The 21,602-nt window shown below is 43.3% G+C and overlaps 1 protein-coding gene across 1 annotated transcript in view; it reads right to left on the reverse strand.

Moving 5' to 3' along the window:
- ANTXR2 (ANTXR cell adhesion molecule 2) overlaps positions 1-21,602 on the reverse strand; it is a 149,292-nt gene that overhangs the window by 91,099 nt on the left and 36,591 nt on the right. Inside the window, exons 8-10 of the mRNA XM_028743825.2 lie at positions 13,453-13,510; positions 12,866-12,955; positions 9,184-9,253 (exon numbers count right to left, since the gene is read on the reverse strand). Coding sequence (XP_028599658.2) covers positions 9,184-9,253; positions 12,866-12,955; positions 13,453-13,510 — 218 coding nt within the window. The remainder of the gene's footprint in view (positions 1-9,183; positions 9,254-12,865; positions 12,956-13,452; positions 13,511-21,602) is intronic.

Raw genomic sequence — 21,602 nt, forward strand, 5'->3', positions numbered from 1 at the left:
ACTACGTTGCCCCAGCTACTCTGGGCAGCTTCCAACATAATATACAGAAACATAACAACAACAACAACAACAACAACAACAACAACAACAACAACAACAACAACAACAACAACATGCATTAAAAACATCCCAATACAGGACTGCCTTCGGAGGTCTACAGAAGGTTGTATGATGATAAGAGAAATAGAGAGATAGGAAAAATTGGACTGTCAATAACTCAAGGTCTGGTCTTTTAACTCAACAGGATCATTAGCTATCACAAGTTCCAGAGGGGTGGGAATATTATTATTATTATTATTAGGCCCTTGAAGCAAAAACAGAGGGTTCTATTGCACCCCCAAAACCAGAAAATTTGTTAATAGGCTATAGCTAACTTTAACAGACATGCTGGCAGGAATATACACATAGAGATGGAGAATTTTTAAAGATGAAAAATACAGCAGCTATATTTAAAACAAACAGGGTTAGGGGAGAATTTTGCTTCCGTTTTTCATTTCAAGGCAAGCTTTGCTAATACTTTTCAAAACAATACAAAAACCGAAACACGGCAATCCTTTGAAATACGCACTTCTCCAAAGTTTGCAGAACAGTTCTCTTGCCATGTAATGTGTACAAAAATACCAATATTAGGGCGAAACGTCCATAACAATGCAGATACAGTGGTACCTTGGGTTAAGTACTTAATTCGTTCCGGAGGTCTGTACTTAACCTGAAACTGTTCTTAACCTGAAGCACCACTTTAGCTAATGGGGCCTCCTGCTGCTGCCACGCTGCCGGAGCACGATTTCTGTTTTTATCCTGAAGCAAAGTCCTTAACCTGAAGCAATATATCTGGGTTAGTGGAGTCTGTAACCTGAAGCGTATGTAACCTGAGATACCACTGTACTGGTGAAACTGACATGCATATTATGAGGGGAACCTGCATGGGAAACATGTATATCAGGCAAGATTACATACTTTAGGAGAAAGTCACACTAAAATGCTGATGAATTTTCATGAGGATATTAAAAAAAAGAATTCTTCAGCTGATGTGGAAAATTGGAAGATTGGAAAAAATGAGGAATTGGAATTGGAAGATTTCTCCATCCTGAGCCCAAACCAGAAAAAAGAGGAGTGTGAAGGTCTTTTAAATTGTTTTTTAAAAAAATTCTGGGGAGTACTGAAGTTTCAGAGAAGCTATTCAGGAGCTACGATTCAGGGAAGGCTACAATCGAGGGGGTCAGGGACATAGGTGCACACACCTCACTGCATGATGCTTAAAGATGTGCTCCTTGCATTGCTTGTGATATCTGAATGCAAACTTCTCAAGAGTCAGTTCTGCCTGAATAATAATCGCTGGCTGCCGATCCGGCTACAGAGACCCATCCAGCCTCTTGTTAGTAACAAATTAACCCCTGAACAACTAGGGACCAGGTTATCTGAAAGACTGCCTGCCCAGTACAGACATGGGCATATGGGAAGATCGTATTTGTGGCACTGCAATCCACAAAATGCCACAGGGCGCTGACCCAAAAATTGGCATTTTCTGCCATTGCCCCTGCACTGTGGAAATTTTGTCCCTCTGCAATATATGAAGCATAATCTATTCATTGCTTCAGGTGTCTTTTTTGCCAAAGCTATCCCTGACAGATTTGCTCAGACCCTGTTATTTCTGTTTACATGCTCCTGTTTTTATCATGCTGTCTTACTCTCTCTTTTAATGTTTTTATGTTGCTTTTGTACATCACTTATGGAATTTTTTTATTTTTTAAAAAAGATATTATATGGCCTAGAAATGCTTTGAGGGGTGGGGAATAAATGAAACCACACTGGTAAGTACCGTATTTTTTGCTCTTTAAGACTCACTTTTCCCCTCCTAAAAAGTAAGGGGAAATGTGTGTGCGTCTTATGGAGCGAATGCAGGCTGCGCAGCTATCACAGAAGCCAGAACAGCAAGAGGGATTGCTGCTTTCACTGCGCAGCGATCCCTCTTGCTGTTCTGGCTTCTGAGATTCAGAATATTTTTTTTCTTGTTTTCCTCCTCCAAAAAGTAGGTGCGTCTTGTGGTCTGGTGTGTCTTATAGAGCGAAAAATACGGTATTTCTGCAGCATCTTAAATACAATAGATTTAGTGGACCAGAGCCCACTTTGCCACAAATGTCTCTAGTCCATAAAAGCTTCTGCCAGACTAAACAGGTTTGGCTTTATGGTGCCACAAGACTCTTGGTTGCTTTTGCCGAAGGAGACGAACAGCACAATCTGAACTCAAATCCGTTGGGTGAGAGTTGAGCCATAATAAAAACCAGGGAGCCAAGGACAACAAGGGCAAACTGTATCATAGGGGTAGTAGAAAGAGAGGAAGAAGGAAAGATGAAAATTGTAGAATCGTAGAGTTGGAAGGGACCTAAGGGTCATCTAGTCCAACCCCCTGCCAGTGCAGGAATCTCAACACAGTCGTCCCCATCCAATTTGAAACCATACCAGACCCTGCTTAGCTTTGCAAGGACAGTAGCAGTTTAATCGCTGCACCACTATACACAGAATGAAAGGGTTTAAGGTCAGTGAGAAAGAGGAGGATTGGTTTGAGAAGATATTGAATTATTTGGGTAGGTTTGAACAATTTGGGGCAATTAAAATGTTCAAAGTTAAATAAACCTTGTGGATGGAGGAGTGTTAACGTATATAAAATTGTATATATGGTTGATTTAAATATGTTATTATTGATTATGTATACCCAATGTATCAGCCGCCTGGGGGGTTTCACTGTTTGTTGTTTTGGTTGTTGGTAAAAAATAAAAAAATCGCTGCGCTACTGAGACCAGTCCTATACATACTTGATCAGTGCCATTGAACTCAATCAGACACACTTCCAAGTAAATTGTGTACACACTGCAGTGAAGCACAGCAGCCGAACTTTTTATGAGGGGGCTGGTTTCACCTGACCTCACATGAGGCTAGATTTTTGTCTTCAAATGATATCACGTTCCCCCAAGCACATCTCAACTGTGTCTGTTTTGTGCATCCAACAGACCCCCGTCGCTCCCATCTGAGGCCAGATGCTGCAGTTGCGCTGATAAAAAAAAGCTAAGATTTCAAAATCTTTTTTGCTGTAGTAAAAGCACAGATCCCACTTCAGTCTCCAAATTGCTTCATGAAAAGGAATGTGTGTGTTGTTACAGAGTCACCATAATGAAAAAACAACTCACTGCGGTGGACAGATTGGGGAAACAGAGACCTCTGAGGCCACTAAGCAGAATTTAGTGCTTTGGGGTTTTTCGCTTTTGTTTCGTTCTATAAAATACTGGATTGTGCAATGCGATACAGGCTGCAAGCCATTTCTCACCGTAAGTAAACCTAATGGGGGGGGGGCAAGACCCTTGCAGACTACAGTGGCAATCATGAGGCAAATAGAAAGAATGAACTGAGCAGGGGGTGTAAAAATTTTGTTACGAAATTTGGGTCCCTCCCATCCACCAAGGCACTCAGGACAGAAAAAAATAGCTTTCCACACTTTATCAAACTTATGTAGAGTGAGAGAGAAAGGACATGTCCATTGGCCAACCAAGCTTTTGAGACAGAGTAAGGATCTGAACCCAGGTTCCTGCAAACATCCTAAGATATCCACTGCACCAAAAGCTAACAGTACACTTATAATATTCTATCGTAAACATGTTATTTTTGGACTGCAGCCGGCATCTCTGTTTTAGGCATCTCAGTAGCATTCACAACACCAAGCACCTTATTATAGATTCAATCATATACATGAGTGGTTCTCAAAGGGTGTGGCGGGAGAGGATTACAAGCATGGTGTAAAGGACAATCAAAGAAACATTTAAACATTTCGGTGTAATATAGTATAGCATATTTTAAAAATATATATTATTTGCAGAATATGGATAAGTATCTTTTAAAAATGGGAGCAAGAGCATCAAGTGATGCTATTATAAATCAAGCGCTGTCAGGTGTTGTTTCTTTTTGTTTTCCAATGTATTTATTATCAATCAAAAAAAATTCTTCTGAAAGTGTGGCCCAGAGTCTGAGAACCACTGATAAAAAGGTAAAGGACCCCTGGACGGTTAAGTCCAGTCAAAGGCGACCATGGGGTTGCGGCCCTCATCTCGCTTTAAGGCCGAGGGAGCCGGTGTTTGTCCACAGACAGCTTTCTGGCTCATGTGGCCAGCATGACTAAACCACTTTTGGCACAAAGGAACACAGTGACAGAAACCAGAGCGCATGAAAATGCCATTTACCTTCCCGCCGCAGCGGTACCTATTTATCTACTTGCACTGGTGGGCTTTCAAACTGCTAGGTTGGTAGGAGATGGGACAGAGCAACGGGAGCTCACTCAGTCATAAGAAAACTTATGAATCTCTGAAAGTCACTGAAAGTCTTATAAGTCTTCTTTCAGAGATTTGATAGTCTTCAAAGACTTTCAGAGACTTTTATGTTTTGTGTTTTCAAGAGAATCCATTAAGAGTGCATATTTTGTGACTCTCAGAGATTCATAAGTTTTCTGTTTATGTGATTTCATATATTTCATATTATATAAAGAGTGTATATTGATATCGTATCATTGTATTTGGTCATCATGTTGCCTTGGATATTACTGGCATTATTAGGTCAGCAGTTTTATTTTCAGTTCCTTTCCTAGTGAATGCTCACTTTTAAACACGGAACAAGGCACAAACCACTTTACCTCCCTGAGCTTCAATGCCTAAAGGTAACTCCCTCCCATCCCCAGACACAGTCACTTCCAGCCAGACTGGAAAGGAAGCGAGACATTTTAAACCACATGAGCTACACCTGCTAAAATCTCAGAAAGTGGATGTATAAGATTTTCTATAGTTTGGCAGCAGAGCATTTTTGGGTCCTCCACAGTTCCCTCCAATATAACCAGAACAACCAGAATAAAGCAGATCATGAAAAATAAAATAAATTAAGTGTTTATCTCGTGTTTGTACCAGTTGCAGAATGTTCATTCTAACTCAAAATGTGCACGGTCAGGCTTCCCAATTTACTGTCCTGCTTGCCTCAAATTTGGGACACCAAAATCCAACCCCATTAGATTTGTTGATGGCACAGCAGGCTGCATTCCTTTGCTATTGGGTGCAAAGCCCTGGATGACATTTTATCAATCTGGATCACACGGTGCTGTCAACAGAAATACGAGATTGGGGCTGGAGTCCAAGCTAAGCCACTGTCCTGCCAGCCATACCAATTTATTTTAGGTTGTTTGGCCTCTTTCCTTGTCGGCCTGCCTTGAGTTTAATAGGAGTAGATGTGCCTATCTGCCTCCTCTGTATATTTAGGGAATTCCTGGAGGTTGTAAAAACCGGCAGGGGGTAATGCAACTTAATCTACACTGCTTCCCATGGGGATTGTGTTGTGTGTGTTTTTCGGGCGGGGAGGTGGGAGCGTAGCATTTTGCAGATTGCTCGCTGCTAAGTTAGCAACCAAAGTTCGCTCCCCTCAAGGGGAATAACTGGGAGCTCTCCAACAACAGCGCAAGCTGTGCCAATGGAAAGTCAGAAGTTCAAATATGTACATTTGCTTTCGGAGCTGTCGGCTGACTAACTCGCCGCACGCTGCCTAGGCCAAACTCCTTCAGATTTCTTTAAAACAGCAAAAATTTTGAAGTCCATCACACATATACCAGGATGAAAAATAGCAAGTCAACGCCATTATGTAACATCTAAACCTGACCGTAACAGGCTAGTCTAGAGGCAGTGTTTTATAAAGACGGCCCCAAAAAGAACCTCTCCTGGCTACCAAATACTTTGCCTGCATTGCCACCGCAATTTGGTGCTTTGCCGACTGCAGAAACACTTTACCGCCCGACAGTCACATCCCAGAACAATAAAAATACAACATGTTCTGATAATTTGCACCAAGGTTTAAAAGACACACGGCAGTAAAAAAAATCCAGCACATTTAACGTTCATTTGGCAGGTTGCGCTGTGGTGATCATCTCAGAGCCCCACGTGATACATCTGTTGCTGGGCTGCTGAATCGCTTTCAGATGGCAATTTGGAAGATGGAGCGATGCTCTAATGCTCCTCCCATGCAACTAAACATAAAGACGAGTTTACCACACTAAACCTCCCTCCACCCAGCTCTCTGACATGCTAGTTTTGAATGTGCGGAGGAAAGCTTATGTGGGGAAGCATTCAAACCTTTGTTCCTTCACAAGCAGAATGACGTGATACCATCCAAACACAGACACACAGGAAGCTCCCTTGCATTGTGTCAGTGGAATAAACAATAAATGTCCCCGTTTCTGATTGCTAACAATTAGTCACCTAAATTAGTCACTTATGGGACGCGGGTGGCGCTGTGGGTAAAACCTCAGCGCCTAGGACTTGCCGATCGCATGGTTGGCGGTTCGAATCCCCGCTGCGGGGTGCGCTCCCATTGTTCGGTCCCAGCGCCTGCCAACCTAGCAGTTCGAAAGCACCCCCGGGTGCAAGTAGATAAATAGGGACCGCTTACTAGCGGGAAGGTAAACAGCGTTTCTGTGTGCAGCTCTGGCTCACCAGAGTAGCTTCGTCACGTTGGCCACGTGACCCGGAAGTGTCTGCGGACAGCGCTGGCTCCCGGCCTCTAGAGTGAGATGAGCGCACAACCCTAGAGTCTGTCAAGACTGGCCCGTACGGGCAGGGGTACCTTTACCTTTACCTTTTTAGTCACCTAAAAGAAGGATGTTCACAACTAATACAAATTATGTTTCATGGAAGTAATGTTTATTCTGTTTCAACCCTGGGGAATGTTGGAGACTGTAATTCGAGTGAAATATCCCATTTGCATCTTCGGATAGTAAAGTATTTGTACGTTATTTGTGTACATGGAAAAAGTCCAGGATAGAGAACATTAAGTTATGTTTACAATGGAGAACCATCGTCAACAAAGCAGCTGATCAAGCAAAGTATTTTCTATTGGTGAATTTTGTTGTTAAAACTCTTCCCAAGGACTCTAAATTATTTGGGCATGATTAAAAAGACTGATTCAAAATAGATTGCAAGCAGTTTTCCATCTTCTTTTATATGTAATACTGCACTTATTTTCCTATTTGCATTGTTCACTCATTTGTACATTTATTCTTTGAATACAATATAGAGCACTTTCATATTTTGGGGCCTTATTCTTGCCTATGCAGTTATACTGAGTCCATCTGACTAAGTACCAGCTACATTGACTGACAGCGTCTCTCCAAGATTTTGGGCAGGGTTCTCCCCTAGCCTCACCTGGAGATGGCAGGATTTGAACCTGGGACCTCCTGGGACTGTGTGGAACCCAGTTCAGCTACTGATTGATTGATTGTGTGACTGTGGAAATGGATAAAAGCCCCCCATCCAAACAATGGCTATCATCAGTGCAGGTAAGAAAATAACAATAATTTTAATGTTTATCATCTGCAATCCTGTCTTATTTCTTTTATAGTACAATCATTGATTATTGCTTTCATTTTATGGATCAATGGTCTCGTTAGATAGTAAAATTCATGTTAAATTGCTGTTTATGGGGTTGTTTTTAAAAGTTTGGAATGGATTAATCTGTTTTGCATTACTTTCTATGGGAAAGCACGCTTTGGTTTTGGAACGCTTTGGTTTTGGAACAGATTTCCGGAACGGATGAAGTTTGAGAACCAAGGTACCATTGTAGCTCTCTTCTTTCCGAAGGGATAATCCACATAGAAAAACAGTGGAGTAGAGGGATGCTCTGCTGCCTTGCAGAATATCTTCAGAAAAAGAAAAGGCTAAGAGGCAAACATGCTACATGGACCATCTTAATGGACTCTTTACTTTGCGCCTCCAGTGGACAGATGGCAGTGAAGTTCTTCTCCTGCTACAAAGCAAGTTCCTGGTTGCATGCTCCCATTGCTATATTATGTTCTGCTTTCTGACTAGCTTGGGTAGCACTGAGGAAAAGCTTCCCTAAGTATGTAAGCAATTAAACCTAAGCAAATGTGATCTCGGAAGCCCAAGGCATATCTGAACATGGAAGGAAGAATTAGCTTTAAAGGCTACATACAGGATCTTCAGGCAAGGCCAATGACACTTAGAATAAGACCTGGACAATGTTTCAGCCATAATGCTGTGAAAATTCTGCTGTGGATGTTAAATTAGTGCCTTGTTTTATCATCGCACGCTGAGTGCTGCTACACATCTTGACGCACAATTTTAATAATAGCTTGTAAGTGTCAGTGGTAATGTAAGCTGTTTAACCATGAGACCAAAGATCGTCCGGAAGAAAGCATATTACATGCCCTATTTTATTTTGTTTTTTAAAGGGAGCTAGCATGCACACAACTTTTGACAAGCCAGACCTTTTCAGAGTTAAATGAACTGGCTGTGGGTTCATTTTTACAGTCTTCTCCAAATCTGTTTGGTCGCAAGCTATCTAAAACTCATTTCAGATCTGGTGAATCTCCCTAGTGAATTAGCGCACAGGAAGGGATCAGTGAAAGAGGGAGGGGGAAACCAGCTTTTCTAAAACACAGTTCTTTTCTAAAGCACAGATCAAAGCTACAGCCAAGTCTATGTCTCCCAAACTTTAGAGACTTTAGAGGATGAATTACTCACCCCCAGAGATTCCCTTTCCATATTCCTATAATCTACATTTCCTGAATGAACAGTGACTCACGTAGAGTCACTCTAACACTAATACAAACACACACACCCCACCACCAGCAAACTGGGAGTGACTGAATGATCCAATTACATTTTGTTAAGTTGTGGGTGAACATATCAGACGACACAGTGATTCTTCCAAAGCAGCTCTTTATTTGTAAGCTGGAACAAAACTGAACTGAAGAGCTCAGTCAGCCTGCTTATATAGAGTTCCAGAACAACGTAACTGTAGCAACTTTCTAAAACTATCCAATCACTGAACGTCACTTTCGATCCTTCATTTGCATACAAACTATCCAATCACTGAACATCACTTTCAACCCTTCATTTGCATAACTATCTACAGTATCCCCCTGCTGGCCCTGGGTGAGAACTTCAGTACATAACACATTTGTTTCAGAAAATCAAGAAATATTGCCTGCCCTCAGTGGGACCTGATATGAGAGAGGCATGGCCGCAACCGTCACTCATACAGAGACACCATGAGCAACCTCCTTGGCATATGGGTGCATTGGGCTCTCTGGAGCTTCTCTCTATTAAATGAATTACTCATGGCACGCAAGTGTGAACTACTTACTGGCCAGTTTCGTTGAGAATAGGTGCTGGGCAGAGGATATAGTCAGTTCCCACCTCTATGGGCTTTTCATCTGTGAGGAGAAAACAAAAACAATAACCTTATGTGTGTCACATAACCTTAATTTCACAGGATAAAAAGCTGAGGTCCAACAATAATCAAAGATCCACAGGTTCCCCTGCCCTAAGCTAAACTTAGAAGCAGTATGCAGAGATATCTGTTCAAGAATCATGGAATCAAATACAGTGGTACTTCTGGTTACGTATTTAATTCGTTCTGGAGGTCCGTTCTTAACCTGAAACTGTTCTTAACCTGAAGCACCACTTTAGCTAATGGGGCCTCCCGCTGCCACCGCGCGATTTCTGTTCTCATCCTGAAGCAAAGTTCTTAACCCGAGGTACTATTTCTGGGTTAGTGGAGTCTGTAACCTGAAGCGTATGTACCACTGTATTCACACAACCCCTGCAATGCAGGAATCACTGCTAAGGAATCATGGCAGATGACCTTCCAACCTCTGCTTAAAAACCTCCAGTGAACCCACCACCTCCCTTCCACTGTCCAACAGCTCTTACTGTCAGAAAGTTCTTCCTAATGATTAATTAAAATCTCCTTCCATGTACAGTGGCACCTCGGGTTACAGATGCTTCAGGTTACAGATGCTTCAGGTTACAGACTTTGCTTCAGGATGAGAACAGAAATCGAGTGGTGGCGGCACGGTGGCGGCAGGAGGCCCCAATAGCTAAAGTGGTACCTCAGGTTAAGAACAGTTTCAGGTTAAGAACAGACCTCCAGAATGAATTAAGTTCTTAACCCGAGGTACCACTGTAATTTGAATCCATTGGTTTGGGTCCTACCCTCCAGAGCAGCAGAAAACAAACTTGCTCCATCTTCCATGTGACAGCCCTTCAGATATTTGAAGATAGCTATTCTGTCACCTCTCCATCTTCTATTCTCCAGGCCAGACATACCCAGCTCCCTCAGCCCATCCTCATGAGGCTTGGTTGAAGATGTCTCAAGTCAGTCTAACACGGGACCATTTAGAAGCTATTTAAATCCAATTGGGACCCACCCAGCTGATCTCCCTTTGCCGCCCATCCTGGGAGAAAGGAGATACAAACTCCTGATAACCCAGCTCTCTACCCACTGGCCCACAAGATATCACAGACATCTTAAATACGAAGTCAAAAAATTTCAGCCATTTCCCTGCTTTATGGAACCTTGAAGCTGATGCCTTATGTGGCTTAGAACCCCAATACTTTAGGGGCCACCTCTCCATGCATGAACCTATCCGGACCCTATATTCAGCATTTAAGACCCTTCTTTGTGTGCCTCCTCCATTTGCAGAAAACATCTTCAGTGGCTCCTCGATTGTGGAAGGCTTTCCCCAAAAAGATGCACCCAGCACCATCACTGTCAGCTTCTAGGTGCTAGGCAAAGACGTTCCTGTTCACTCAAGTATTTGGCTCTCATTTGGAGACCTATGCTATGATAATGTCCCGGCCTGTTTTGGTTTTCAACTTTTAAGTAGGGCTCGGGTACCATTTGTCCTTTTTGTGTGTGTGGCAGGATGTCCACTTTTAATCTACAACGTTTTTCAGTCTTTTTGATGTATTTTTAATGTATTTTTGTGCTATTCATAATTTTTTTTTTACATCTCTTTGAGACATTTTATGTAGTAAGTTACTAATAAAGGCAACAAATAAATTAACATTCCTTTATTATTATTATTATTACTATTACTACTTTACGAATGTGTTAGAAGGGGCTCATGAAACATTTCTTCTTGTGAACAGAACATTTTGCACTAGCAGCTAATTCCAGATCGGATACTAGCACAAACAGAGTGGGTTAGCATATGTCCATATGCTTTTGTCTTAAATGCCCTCATATCAGAGAGTACTGAGGGAGAGAAGGTTGGTCTTCTTCTGTTCTCTTTGGCAAGGTTCCTTTACACCATTTGGCAATTCCCCCCCCCCCAAAAAAAAATGAGAAGGCGTGGAAAACCCGGCCAAATTTTAAACACAGACATGCACACAAATCTACAACCTGCAGCAGACTGAGCAAACGTTTAACCTCTCAGACCAAAGTATGTCCACCTGGCAAAATTCTTTGTCTTCCTTCAACAATGTGCAATTTACTGTGCTTTAGACATAGATCTCACAAAATGTGATAAGACAACTCTTGTGGGGATATGAGGCACAAAAACAGGGTGGAATAAGGTGCCACTTAGGTTTGGCCAAGCTTAGGGGTATTGGAACACTGCAGATGGTGACAGCAGTCACAAAATTAAAAGACGCCTGCTTCTTGGAAGAAAAGCAATGACAAACCTAGACAGCATCTTAAAAAGCAGAGACATCACCTTGCCAAGAAAGGTCCATATAGTTAAAGCTATGGTTTTCCCAGTAGTGATATATGGAAGTGAGAGCTGGACCATCAAGAAGGCTGATCGCCGAAGAATTGATGCTTTTGAATTATGGTGCTGGAGGAGACTCCTGAGAGTCCCATGGACTGCAAGAAGATCAAACCTCTCCATTCTTAAGGAAACCAGCCCTGAGTGCTCACTCGAAGGACAGATCCTGAAGCTGAGGCTCCAGTACTTTGGCCACCTCATGAGAAGGGAAGACTCCCTGGAAAAGACCCTGATGTTGGGAAAGATGGAGGGCACAAGGAGAAGGGGACGACAGAAGACGAGATGGTTGGACGGTGTTCTCAAAAGTACCAGCATGAGTTTGACCAAGCTGCGGGAGGCAGTGGAAGACAGGAGTGCTGGGCGTGCTCTGGTCCATGGGGTCACGAAGAGTCAGACATGACTAAATGACTAAACAACAACAAGGGGTATTGGAAACTGTTTTATGGTTGATCAGTCTAATTACCCATAAAGACCAGTATTGCCTGAGTGTCAGCGTCTTGAGTCACGTGCTGCTTGATGTTTTTAATTGGTAAATGGCTGGGATTGAACCTGGGAGATTCTGAAGGCAAAGCACATGCCCTACCGCTAAGCTACAACTCTAGGCTTCTGAGCATGCACATATACCCTTGAGTCTGCTGTTTACAATTGGAGAAAAACGTGGGGAGAAACCAGTTCAGTGAATAATAAGCAGCCAATTGGAAGCCGCGGAAGCCCATTGGACGTTTGGGTTCCAAAGAACGTTCGCAAATCGGAACACTCACTTCCGGGTTTGCGGTGTTCGGGAACCAAAACGTTCAACTTGTAAGGCGTTTGGGATCCAAGGTACGACTGTACTTTAAATGCATGGTGTGGATACGACCTATATCAAAACTATGCACTACATGAAAACACATGTAGCTAGGAGACAAACTAGATGAGATGTTTATCATATGATTTACTCTGACATGCTTTGTTTAATAATAATAATAAATAGGTAACTCGGGGTTGGGGGTAGAGGAAGACAGGATAAACATCTTGCTGCGCTTTGCCTTCAGCCTCAAATATTTCTTTAGGTGAAAACCAGCTTTGTAAGACCAAAAACTTGCTAGAAAATTCGGAGCAAGGAAACGTGTGGGGTGGGGGAGTTAGAGCTTCACAGCTTTATCTCTGTTCCAAATTTCCCCCCACCAGTTTCAAAATGCATTACTGCTGGCTTACACCAGCTCCCTGAGAACTGGGGGGGGGGGGGGCAGAGGCAAGAGTTTCAATTTGTGTATACAATTTGGGGATACTTACCAATTTTCATGCCATAGACCTCGTAGGAGCAGAAGACGTTGTTCACATTCCTTCCCAACATGAAGCCTCGCAGAACAACCTGGAACTCCTCTGAAATCAGAGATATCAGAGAGACAGTTAAAAGTTTGGGGGAAACTGTGGGAAGAGGGATTAAAATTGACAGCATGCAATGCTCTGAAAGAAAATGTGGTGGAAATGATGTACAGATGGTATAGTACACCAGTGATGTTAATGGACTACACCTGCCATCAAGTTCACCTTGTAGCCTAATTCTGGCCTTATCTATCTCACAGAGTAGCTGGGGGAAATCATTTGGGATGACATCAAGTTAACCTCCTTACAAGTCTACACACACACACACACACACACACACACACACACACACCCCAAGGGTGCCTTTGGAAGGAAACTGGGACAAATTTAAATCTGCAATGCCGTCACTGGCAAACTGGAGAAGGAAGGGAAGCACCTTTAATTCGCATCTTCCTACTCAAGCATATGGCGCGCCGAGTTACACATTTTGCCCAAGGAAGAAACAGCAGGATTGTCAATATTTGCACGCTGTTTTCCGGCCGTAGCAAACTCACCTCCCACGCAAACGCTTGATGGCTGCAGATCTATATCTGGGCACGACTGCTTCAATATCTGTTTGGGAAAGTGAGAGAGCATTATAAGATTTGTCAAAGCAAAATGGAGCAACTGTAACTAACTTTGCCTAGACAAGAGCTTTATAGTCATCCGATCCAAACGTCAAGGCAGATTTCAGGTGTGCCTATGCCTTGAATGGACTCCTCTTGTTCATTTCCCACGACGCAGAATGGAGGAAATGCCCAAACCGCATCACTTTCAGAGCAAGGGGACGCGGGTGGCGCTGTGGGTTAAACCACAGAGCCTAGGATTTGCCAGTCAGAAGGTTGGCGGTTCGAATCCGCGCAGCAGGGTGAGCTCCCGTTGCTCGGTCCCTGCTCCTGCCAACCTAGCAGTTCGAAAGCATGTCAAAGTGCAAGTAGATAAATAGGTACTGCTCCAGCGGAAAGGTAAACGCCGTTTTCATGTGCTGCTCTGGTTCGCCAGAAGCGGCTTAGTCATGCTGGCCACATGACCCTGAAGCTGTACGCCGGCTCCCTCGGCCAATAAAGCGAGATGAGCGCCGCAACCCCAGAGTTGACCATGACTAGACCTAATGGTCAGGGGTCCCTTTACCTTTAATTCCCATTGGAAATCCGTTGAGAGAGTTTAGGATGGGGCAGAGACAGACTCCGCAGCACACCCACCCCACAGGCCCTCAGTGGGGAACTCTATGGGTGTAAATCTCATCATCTGAGGCCCTTCTTTGTGTGTGGTCTAGAGGAACGCTCTCCTAAGGGAGTCTCACCTAGTGCCTTCTCTACATATCTTTAGGCTCCAGGCAAAAATGCTTCTCTGTAACCAGGCCTGGTTGATTAAACTCCACGCATACATTAAGCAAAATAGAAACATCGCCACCCGACCCCACCCCCACTCACCATTCGTCCCTCCACCTCTTTCCCCCTTTTCTTCCTAATGTAACACTAATGCAGGCACAGGCAAACTCCACCCCTCCAGATGTTTGGGACTACAATTCCCATCATCCCTGACCACTGGTCCTGTTAGCTAGGGATGATGGGAATTGTAGTCTCAAACATCTGGAGGGCTAGAGTTTGCCTATGCCTGCACTAACGTCTCAACAAATGAAACTGATCTGCAGAAAATGTAACTTGAAAAAAGAGACATCGCACATACTTTTGTAAGCCAAGAAATCTTTAATACATTTTTTTTTAAAAAAAAATATCTATGGCTTTCCCAATGTGTTTGTGGGCTAGAGGGTTATTCGTTTGTTTTTGTTTTATTATGCATTTCACGTCCTCATTTTGTATTGTTATGTTGCAAACTGCCCTGTGATCTTCAAGCCAGAATCAGACACAGAGTTCCCACGAGCAAAGTTACAGAATATAAGCACTTTAAACTTTTACTTCACTCTGCTTGCCAGTAATTCCTGTTGCGGCAATAGGAAGCTGGGTGCATATCAAAATTACACCATCTCTCTAGGTTTCTGCATTTCAATTTCCTATGCAAACGCTTAACAGACACATGCAACAGTGCAAAATATATCAAGTTGCTGAGGTTTTCCTGTTTTGTTTTGTTTTAATGTACTCACAATGGTCTTAGTCTGAGTATAGGCTATTCTCAGCCCCTTTTCACTATCCAGTAAATGACAATGTCCAAGAGATAACGTGATCCCATCAAAATAAAGTTGTTGTTATGTACTGAGTTGAATAGGATCCAAAATGCAGCAGTCTGATTGGTCCTAGAACAATAGGATTCAGAATGCAGCAGTCTGATTGGTCCTAGAACAGTAGGACCCAGAATGCAGCAGTCTGATTGGTCCGCTGGAGCCACCCAATCCAACTCCAGGTGGAAGTGAATCCACAACCCGATTGGCCTACAGGAGAATCCCAGAATTAGCCAATCACGTGGGGCCCATTGTGTAAATAATGTATATAAAGCAGACATTTCGGGGGAACTTCCATTCCTCACTACCATGAGCTGAATAAAGAGCATGAAATCCACACTCAACTCCGAGTATATTTCAGTTGTGCTTCTATTGGGATCAAGGAGGAAGGGATGGAATTGAGCTCCATGAGTTTTTAAAACCCATTCCAGTGGCTGCAGCTCAAAATACATTCTGCTTATTAGAATGGCTAACTATATCCTCATGCTTCTAAAACAGGCTGTAGTTCTATGGAATGTCCACAAATATCTCAACAGCTCAGGGAACAAAACTCTCAGCAACAAAATGTCAACGCAATGCTTCTTCTGTGAGAAAGGATTGTGGCAGGCTGACCGAGGACGGAAATCTCACACAGGCCCTATGCAAGTAGGAATCATGTGGGGCAGAGGATTGGGAAACGAGTTGTGGGGAAGATAGGGAGCCACAGGGGGGCAGGATATTCTGTAGGGGGGGTAGTTGGAAGACAGGGGCAGATTAAGCAATGTGAACCTCCTCTGCCTATCTGAGTTGCTGAGTGGAAAGTGTGTTTCAGAACAACAGACGTTACATTTATTGTATGCTAAATTTTCATCCCCAACACTTGCCAGATAGCAACAAAAATGTGCAAGCAATGTTAAAATAAAATAAGGTGCCAGAAGCCATGATAAAACAATTGCTGGATGAGACCACCACCGGACAGCAACATCCTCTTGCATCAAATTGTAAGAGGTTGTTACAATTCAGCACGGTTGTTAACTTCCTTGACAGAACAACGTAGAGAGAGCAAAATAACTGATGTCATCTTTTTTTATTTCCTGTGTTTTGCACCAAATATAGGATCTGCTTTGTCTTTGCAGAGAGCTGACCACCACCACCCCTTCCAAGAGTTTCTGGACTGCCAACGATAAATGATACCCAAGAAAAGCCTATTTTATTTTTAAAAAAAGCTAAAGGACAAAACTGAATGGAGCTTTGAAATCAAGAACCAGCATGGAGGACTGGAATCCTGGATGCAAACCTTGAAGATCAGAGTTCAAATTCCCCACTCAACCTCTGATTTATAACATTTCATTATGGCCTTAAAACCCATTTCCCCCCTCCAGCTTTGCAAAACTTATAGCAGGCTGCACTCGGAAAACTGTTGGGTTACTTCAGGGACCTTGGACAGCAAGCGAAGTTCACAAGCCAATTATAGCTTAGCACATCTAGAAGAAGGCCTAGCAACTATGGCAACCAGATTTGTTTGACAAGGTTTTATCTCACTCAAACATATCCGTTCTTGCAATTTTCAAGTACTGTTCTTCTCCCACGCCACCAAAGATCGAAACCACATCCTTTTGTCTGTCATTTTTACATTGGCAACAGGATTTGCATTGCTAGTTCCAGTTAGCCAGAGAGCACCTCTTCGAATTGAATTGAATTGAAATTGAAATACTTTCTTGTCACTTATACAACTTGAATACAGCGAGATTACATGAGCACCCCCCACTCAGCTCTCATAGTCTTAATTCCCCTCGTTTACTGACGCACACCCACCAAACCCGAAAGTCAGTTGCGCTGTTGTTATCTTTTCATTCAGCAGCCTAACAGCCCACGGAGAGAAGCTGTTCTTTACCCTGTTGGTGCAACTAATCATGCTTCTATATCTTCTGCCTGAGGGCAGGAGATCAAGAAAGTGCCGGCCAGGGTGTGAATCATCCCTGAGAATTTTCCTCACTCTCCTGAGGCAACCTTCTTCCGCAATGTCATCCAGCGGATTCACGGGACAGCCCATAATATCTTGTGCTGTATTCACCACCCTCTGTAGGCACTTCCTATTGATGTCAAACCAGCGTACCACACCGTGATGCAGTATGAAAGGACACTTTCTATTCTTGACTGGTAGAAGGAGATCATCAAATGTTGATTGACATCGTTCTTTCGCAATACTCTGAGGAGATGGAGTCTCTGTTGGGCTTTCTTAACCACCTGGGTTGTATTGATTTTCCAAGTAAGGTCTTCACTGAGATAAACTCCTAGGAATTTAAAGGAAGAGATGCTCTCCACACAGCCCTCCCCGATGTACAGTGTGGCTAGTTCTCCTCTCTTCCTCTGAAAGTCCAACACCATCTCCTTTGTCTTGCTGATATTAAGGTGCAAGTTGTTCCCTAGGCAGCATGTAGATATGTTTTGTATGTTCTCCCAAAGATTGTCCCTTCAGAGGCCTCAGGTCAGTGTGAAGCCCAGTCCTCTGACTATCAGGAGAAGGAAGCCCCTGTTCCCATGACCATAGGAAGGGGTGGAAATGGAGGACAGGATTGGTGCAGGGGGTGAGCAATCAGAAAGGGCTGTAGCTCAGTCAGAGAACATCTGCCTTGCATGGAGAAGGCCTCAGATTCAATGACCACTGCCAGAAATTCTAGAGAGCTTCTGCCAATCAGTGTAAATGGACCTGACTCTGTATGAGGCAGCTTCCAATACTCTGCGATCCTAATACGGGATCTCTTCTGACACTGGGGAATCACAGAATTGTAGATACGATACGATACAATACGATAATCTTTATTGTCATTGTCCCATACAGAACAACGAAACTGAAAATCTACACCAGACATTCAGAAACCAACAAGCCTGCTATCCCAGCTATCCCAGCATGGTTAGCCCCCTAAAAAAATCTGATACCCCATAATTAAATACAATATACTCCCATAGAGACTATCTTATTCTGCGTTTAAAACCCAAATTGCATTTGAATAGAAACTGTTTCTTCGGCGGCTAGTCCTAGTCTTTATAACCCTGTACCTTCTTCCAGAAGGCAGAAGCTGAAAGAGATCATTTCCGGGGTGCGCACTATCCTGCGCTATCTCTGCAGCTTTTCTTATAGCACCTGGAAGCATAGATTTGATCCAAGGTGGGAAGAGTGCACCCAGTTATTCTCTCCGCAGTCTTTACAACCCTGGACAGCATTGTTTTTCCCCTGGCCGTGCAGCTCCCAAACCACACACAGAGACCGTAAGTTAATACACTCTCAACAGTACAATGGTAAAATGCCATCAGCAGGTCCTTTGAGAGATTATTTTTCCAGAGGATTCTCAGAAAATATAACCTTTCAGTAGAGCTGAAAAGGGACCCTGAGGATCATCTAGTCCAACCCCCTGCAATGCAGGAATCTGCAGAATGAACCCCCTCTTCCAAAGGTGAGGAGATGGTCCAGTTCAAAACTACTGGGGTTAGAAACTCACATATACAGTGGAACCTTGGTTCTCGAATGGCTTAGCTGACAAACAAACCGGCTCCTGAACACTGAAAACTGGGAAGTAAGTGTTCCAGTTTCCAAACGTTTTTTCAGAAGTCAAACGTCCAAAGCGACTGTCGTCTATTATTTCTGGGGCACCGGCACCAATCGGAAGCCGTGCCTTGGTTTTCGAACGTTTCAGGAGTTGAACGGACTTCCGAAACACATTAAGTTTGAGAACCAAGGCTCCACTGTATAGTGGTACCTCGGGTTAAGAACTTAATTTGTACCGGAGGTCTGTTCTTAACCTAAAACTGTTCTTAACCTGAGGTACCACTTTAACTAGTGGGGCCTCCTTCTGCCACCGCGCCACCACCGCGCGATTTCTGTTCTCATCCTGAAGCAAAGTTCTTAACCCGAGGTACTATTTCTGGGTTAGTGGAGTCTGTAACCTGAAGCGTCTGTAACCCAGAAAGTTCATAACCAAGCGTGGGAGACCCAGGTATAAATGAACATATCCAGGATGGATTTTTAAATTTATTTTTTTGATCAACGCACTCTATACATTGACAATTAGCAAAATATGCTAAGTGTCAATTCGTTTCACAGCATCCTTTGATTTCGCTTAGCCCTAGCACACAGTTCAAAGGATTTTGGCAGCCGCTGCTACCATAAATCATAACTCTCCTGGCATCTGTTCCTCCCGTGAAATGGCAAACAGAGTTTAGGATTCTGGGCAGGCCTTCAGAACAGCTGGATCTCTCCTCCCCCGCCCCCAGAAAGGAAGAAAAAACAAGTTCAAGGGTCAGATTTCAGATCATTTCGATCCAAGGAAAACCATGAATGCAAGAAGGCAATTGCTTACTTGTGTAAAAAGAAAGGGCAGCATTGGAGTTATTCCCAGATTAAAAGCTCTCTATCAATATCCAGCGCGCATGTGGAATACACAGAATGTCACAGCTTTAAAAGCAATAGGAAGATTTCACTTACATTTCCTAAATGTACACCATTCACTGCTCTTTGCTGTGGATGATGATGATGATGATGATTAATTAACTGAATGTACATCCCACCCTTTCCTTCTGAAGGAGCCCAGGGTTGCAAGCGTGTCAGTAACTATTTTAATTTTATAAAAGCCAAAGCATTCTAAAAGCAATTACAGTTAGATGCATCTAAAAGGAGTTACAGTTAAAGACATTATTTCATCCAGTATTCCCACGGTGCCAGGAAAAGTATTGTTCTCTCTCTCTCTCTAACTGCAACCTTCCTGACAGCTAGGCTGCTTAAATCCTGCCAAAGTATGACAGTGCACAGGATAGCAAATGTAAAAGATTCCTAAAAACAAATAGTTTCTCTATTTTTATTTATAAAATCAAATGTATATGCCGTTAGTTGTTAAAACAAAATTAAAGCAGTTTGCCATTATATTCTAGTACAGCGATCCACGCACAAGACTTAACAAACCCAGTGTTTGGCCTTCTCTTGTGATGTTTGCCAAATTTGGGCACACTGGCTGCAAAATTTACCTTGCAGAAGCCCGAGTCAATAAAAGAGCAAAACAAAACCACACACACAAATTGCATTAACGGTTTTCTCGCTCCACACTATGATTCAAGGACTGGCAATGTCTTCAAGGGAGTGTGAGGCCAATAATATGCAGATGTGGTTATTTCCCCCCGCTATTTGTTACTATGAACACCATTATGCAAAATTCCATTGGGTATTAATGGGATAGAAACCAGTACAAGAAATGGCCGATTAGGATGATTCAGACTTTATATCATTCATTTTTCTTTATATATTAACAGAAACAGCTTTGAGGTTGCTCAGAAGGTCAGAGTGGGTCGTGACAGGAGCAAATGCATCAGGGACGCCATTCTACTTCTACGAAGCTAAGCAGGTTTGACCCTGGAAGTTGCTTGGATGGGAGTCCTCCTGAGAGAATATACCGGTAAGCTGCTCTGAGGTTCTCAGAGAAAGAACAGTTTAAAACAAGGTGGGCATGCAACAAAATGTTGTAGCACCTCCTAACAGTATTTCCAGGTTAGCTCATTCCATCCCTTTCCACTTACATTTTTCTTTTCTATCTGACAATCAATTTTCTGCAGATATTGATCATAATCAGTTCTCACTGGGCTGTTTGTGGGGGACAGGACAGGGATGGTGCGGCTTCCACTAGGGCTTTGGTTTTGGTACTTTTGCAAACCTCACGGCTCCCAAAACAGTGTTAGAAACTCAGATATATACAGTGGTACCTCGGGTTACAGATGCTTCAGGTTACAGACGCTTCAGGTTACAGACTCCACTAACCCAGAAATATTACCTTGGGTTAAGAATTTTGCTTCAGGATGAGAACAGAATCGCGCAGTGGCGGCGCGGCGGCAGCGGGAGGCCCCATTAGCTAAAGTGGTGCTTCAGGTTAAGAACAGTTTCAAGTTAAGAACGGACCTCTGGAACGAATTAAGTTCTTAACCCGAGGTACCACTGTACAAGCTAGACGCAAAATGCCTCCTTAAACCAAGGTTATCATCAAAATGGAACGTGTAGTTGCCATTTTGGGGTAAGATGGTTCTAAAGTCTTGTCCCCCCCTCCCAAATAATGGCAATGGGGCACCGTTCAAAGTCTCCAACGGGGCATCAGTGGCACCGAGGAGAAAATGGATTGCAAATATGGCCGATAAATGAAAGCAGCCAAGATCAGGATAATCCTCAGGGTCTTCTTTGACCTCACATCCAAAACATCTGTAGCCTCAGAGGGGGCCAATACCATCAGAGTTGCTTCCTGAGGTTACGTCACTATAGCACACTGATGAAGTGGAACAAAAGAGAGGGCGAGAGGAAGACAAAGTCCCACCCAATTATTCACTTAACAAGGAAGCAATCCAGGAGTCACTCAAGGCCCACACGAAAAAACAAACCACAAGGAAGAGCAGAAACATCACACTATTGGGTTTGCTAGCTGGCTGGTGCGCTCGCTCTCTCAGCAGTTGTTTTCGCCTGCTGGGTGGGTGCTA

Source organism: Podarcis muralis, chromosome 9 (assembly GCF_964188315.1).
Source record: "Podarcis muralis chromosome 9, rPodMur119.hap1.1, whole genome shotgun sequence".
Classification (NCBI taxonomy): domain Eukaryota; kingdom Metazoa; phylum Chordata; class Lepidosauria; order Squamata; family Lacertidae; genus Podarcis; species Podarcis muralis.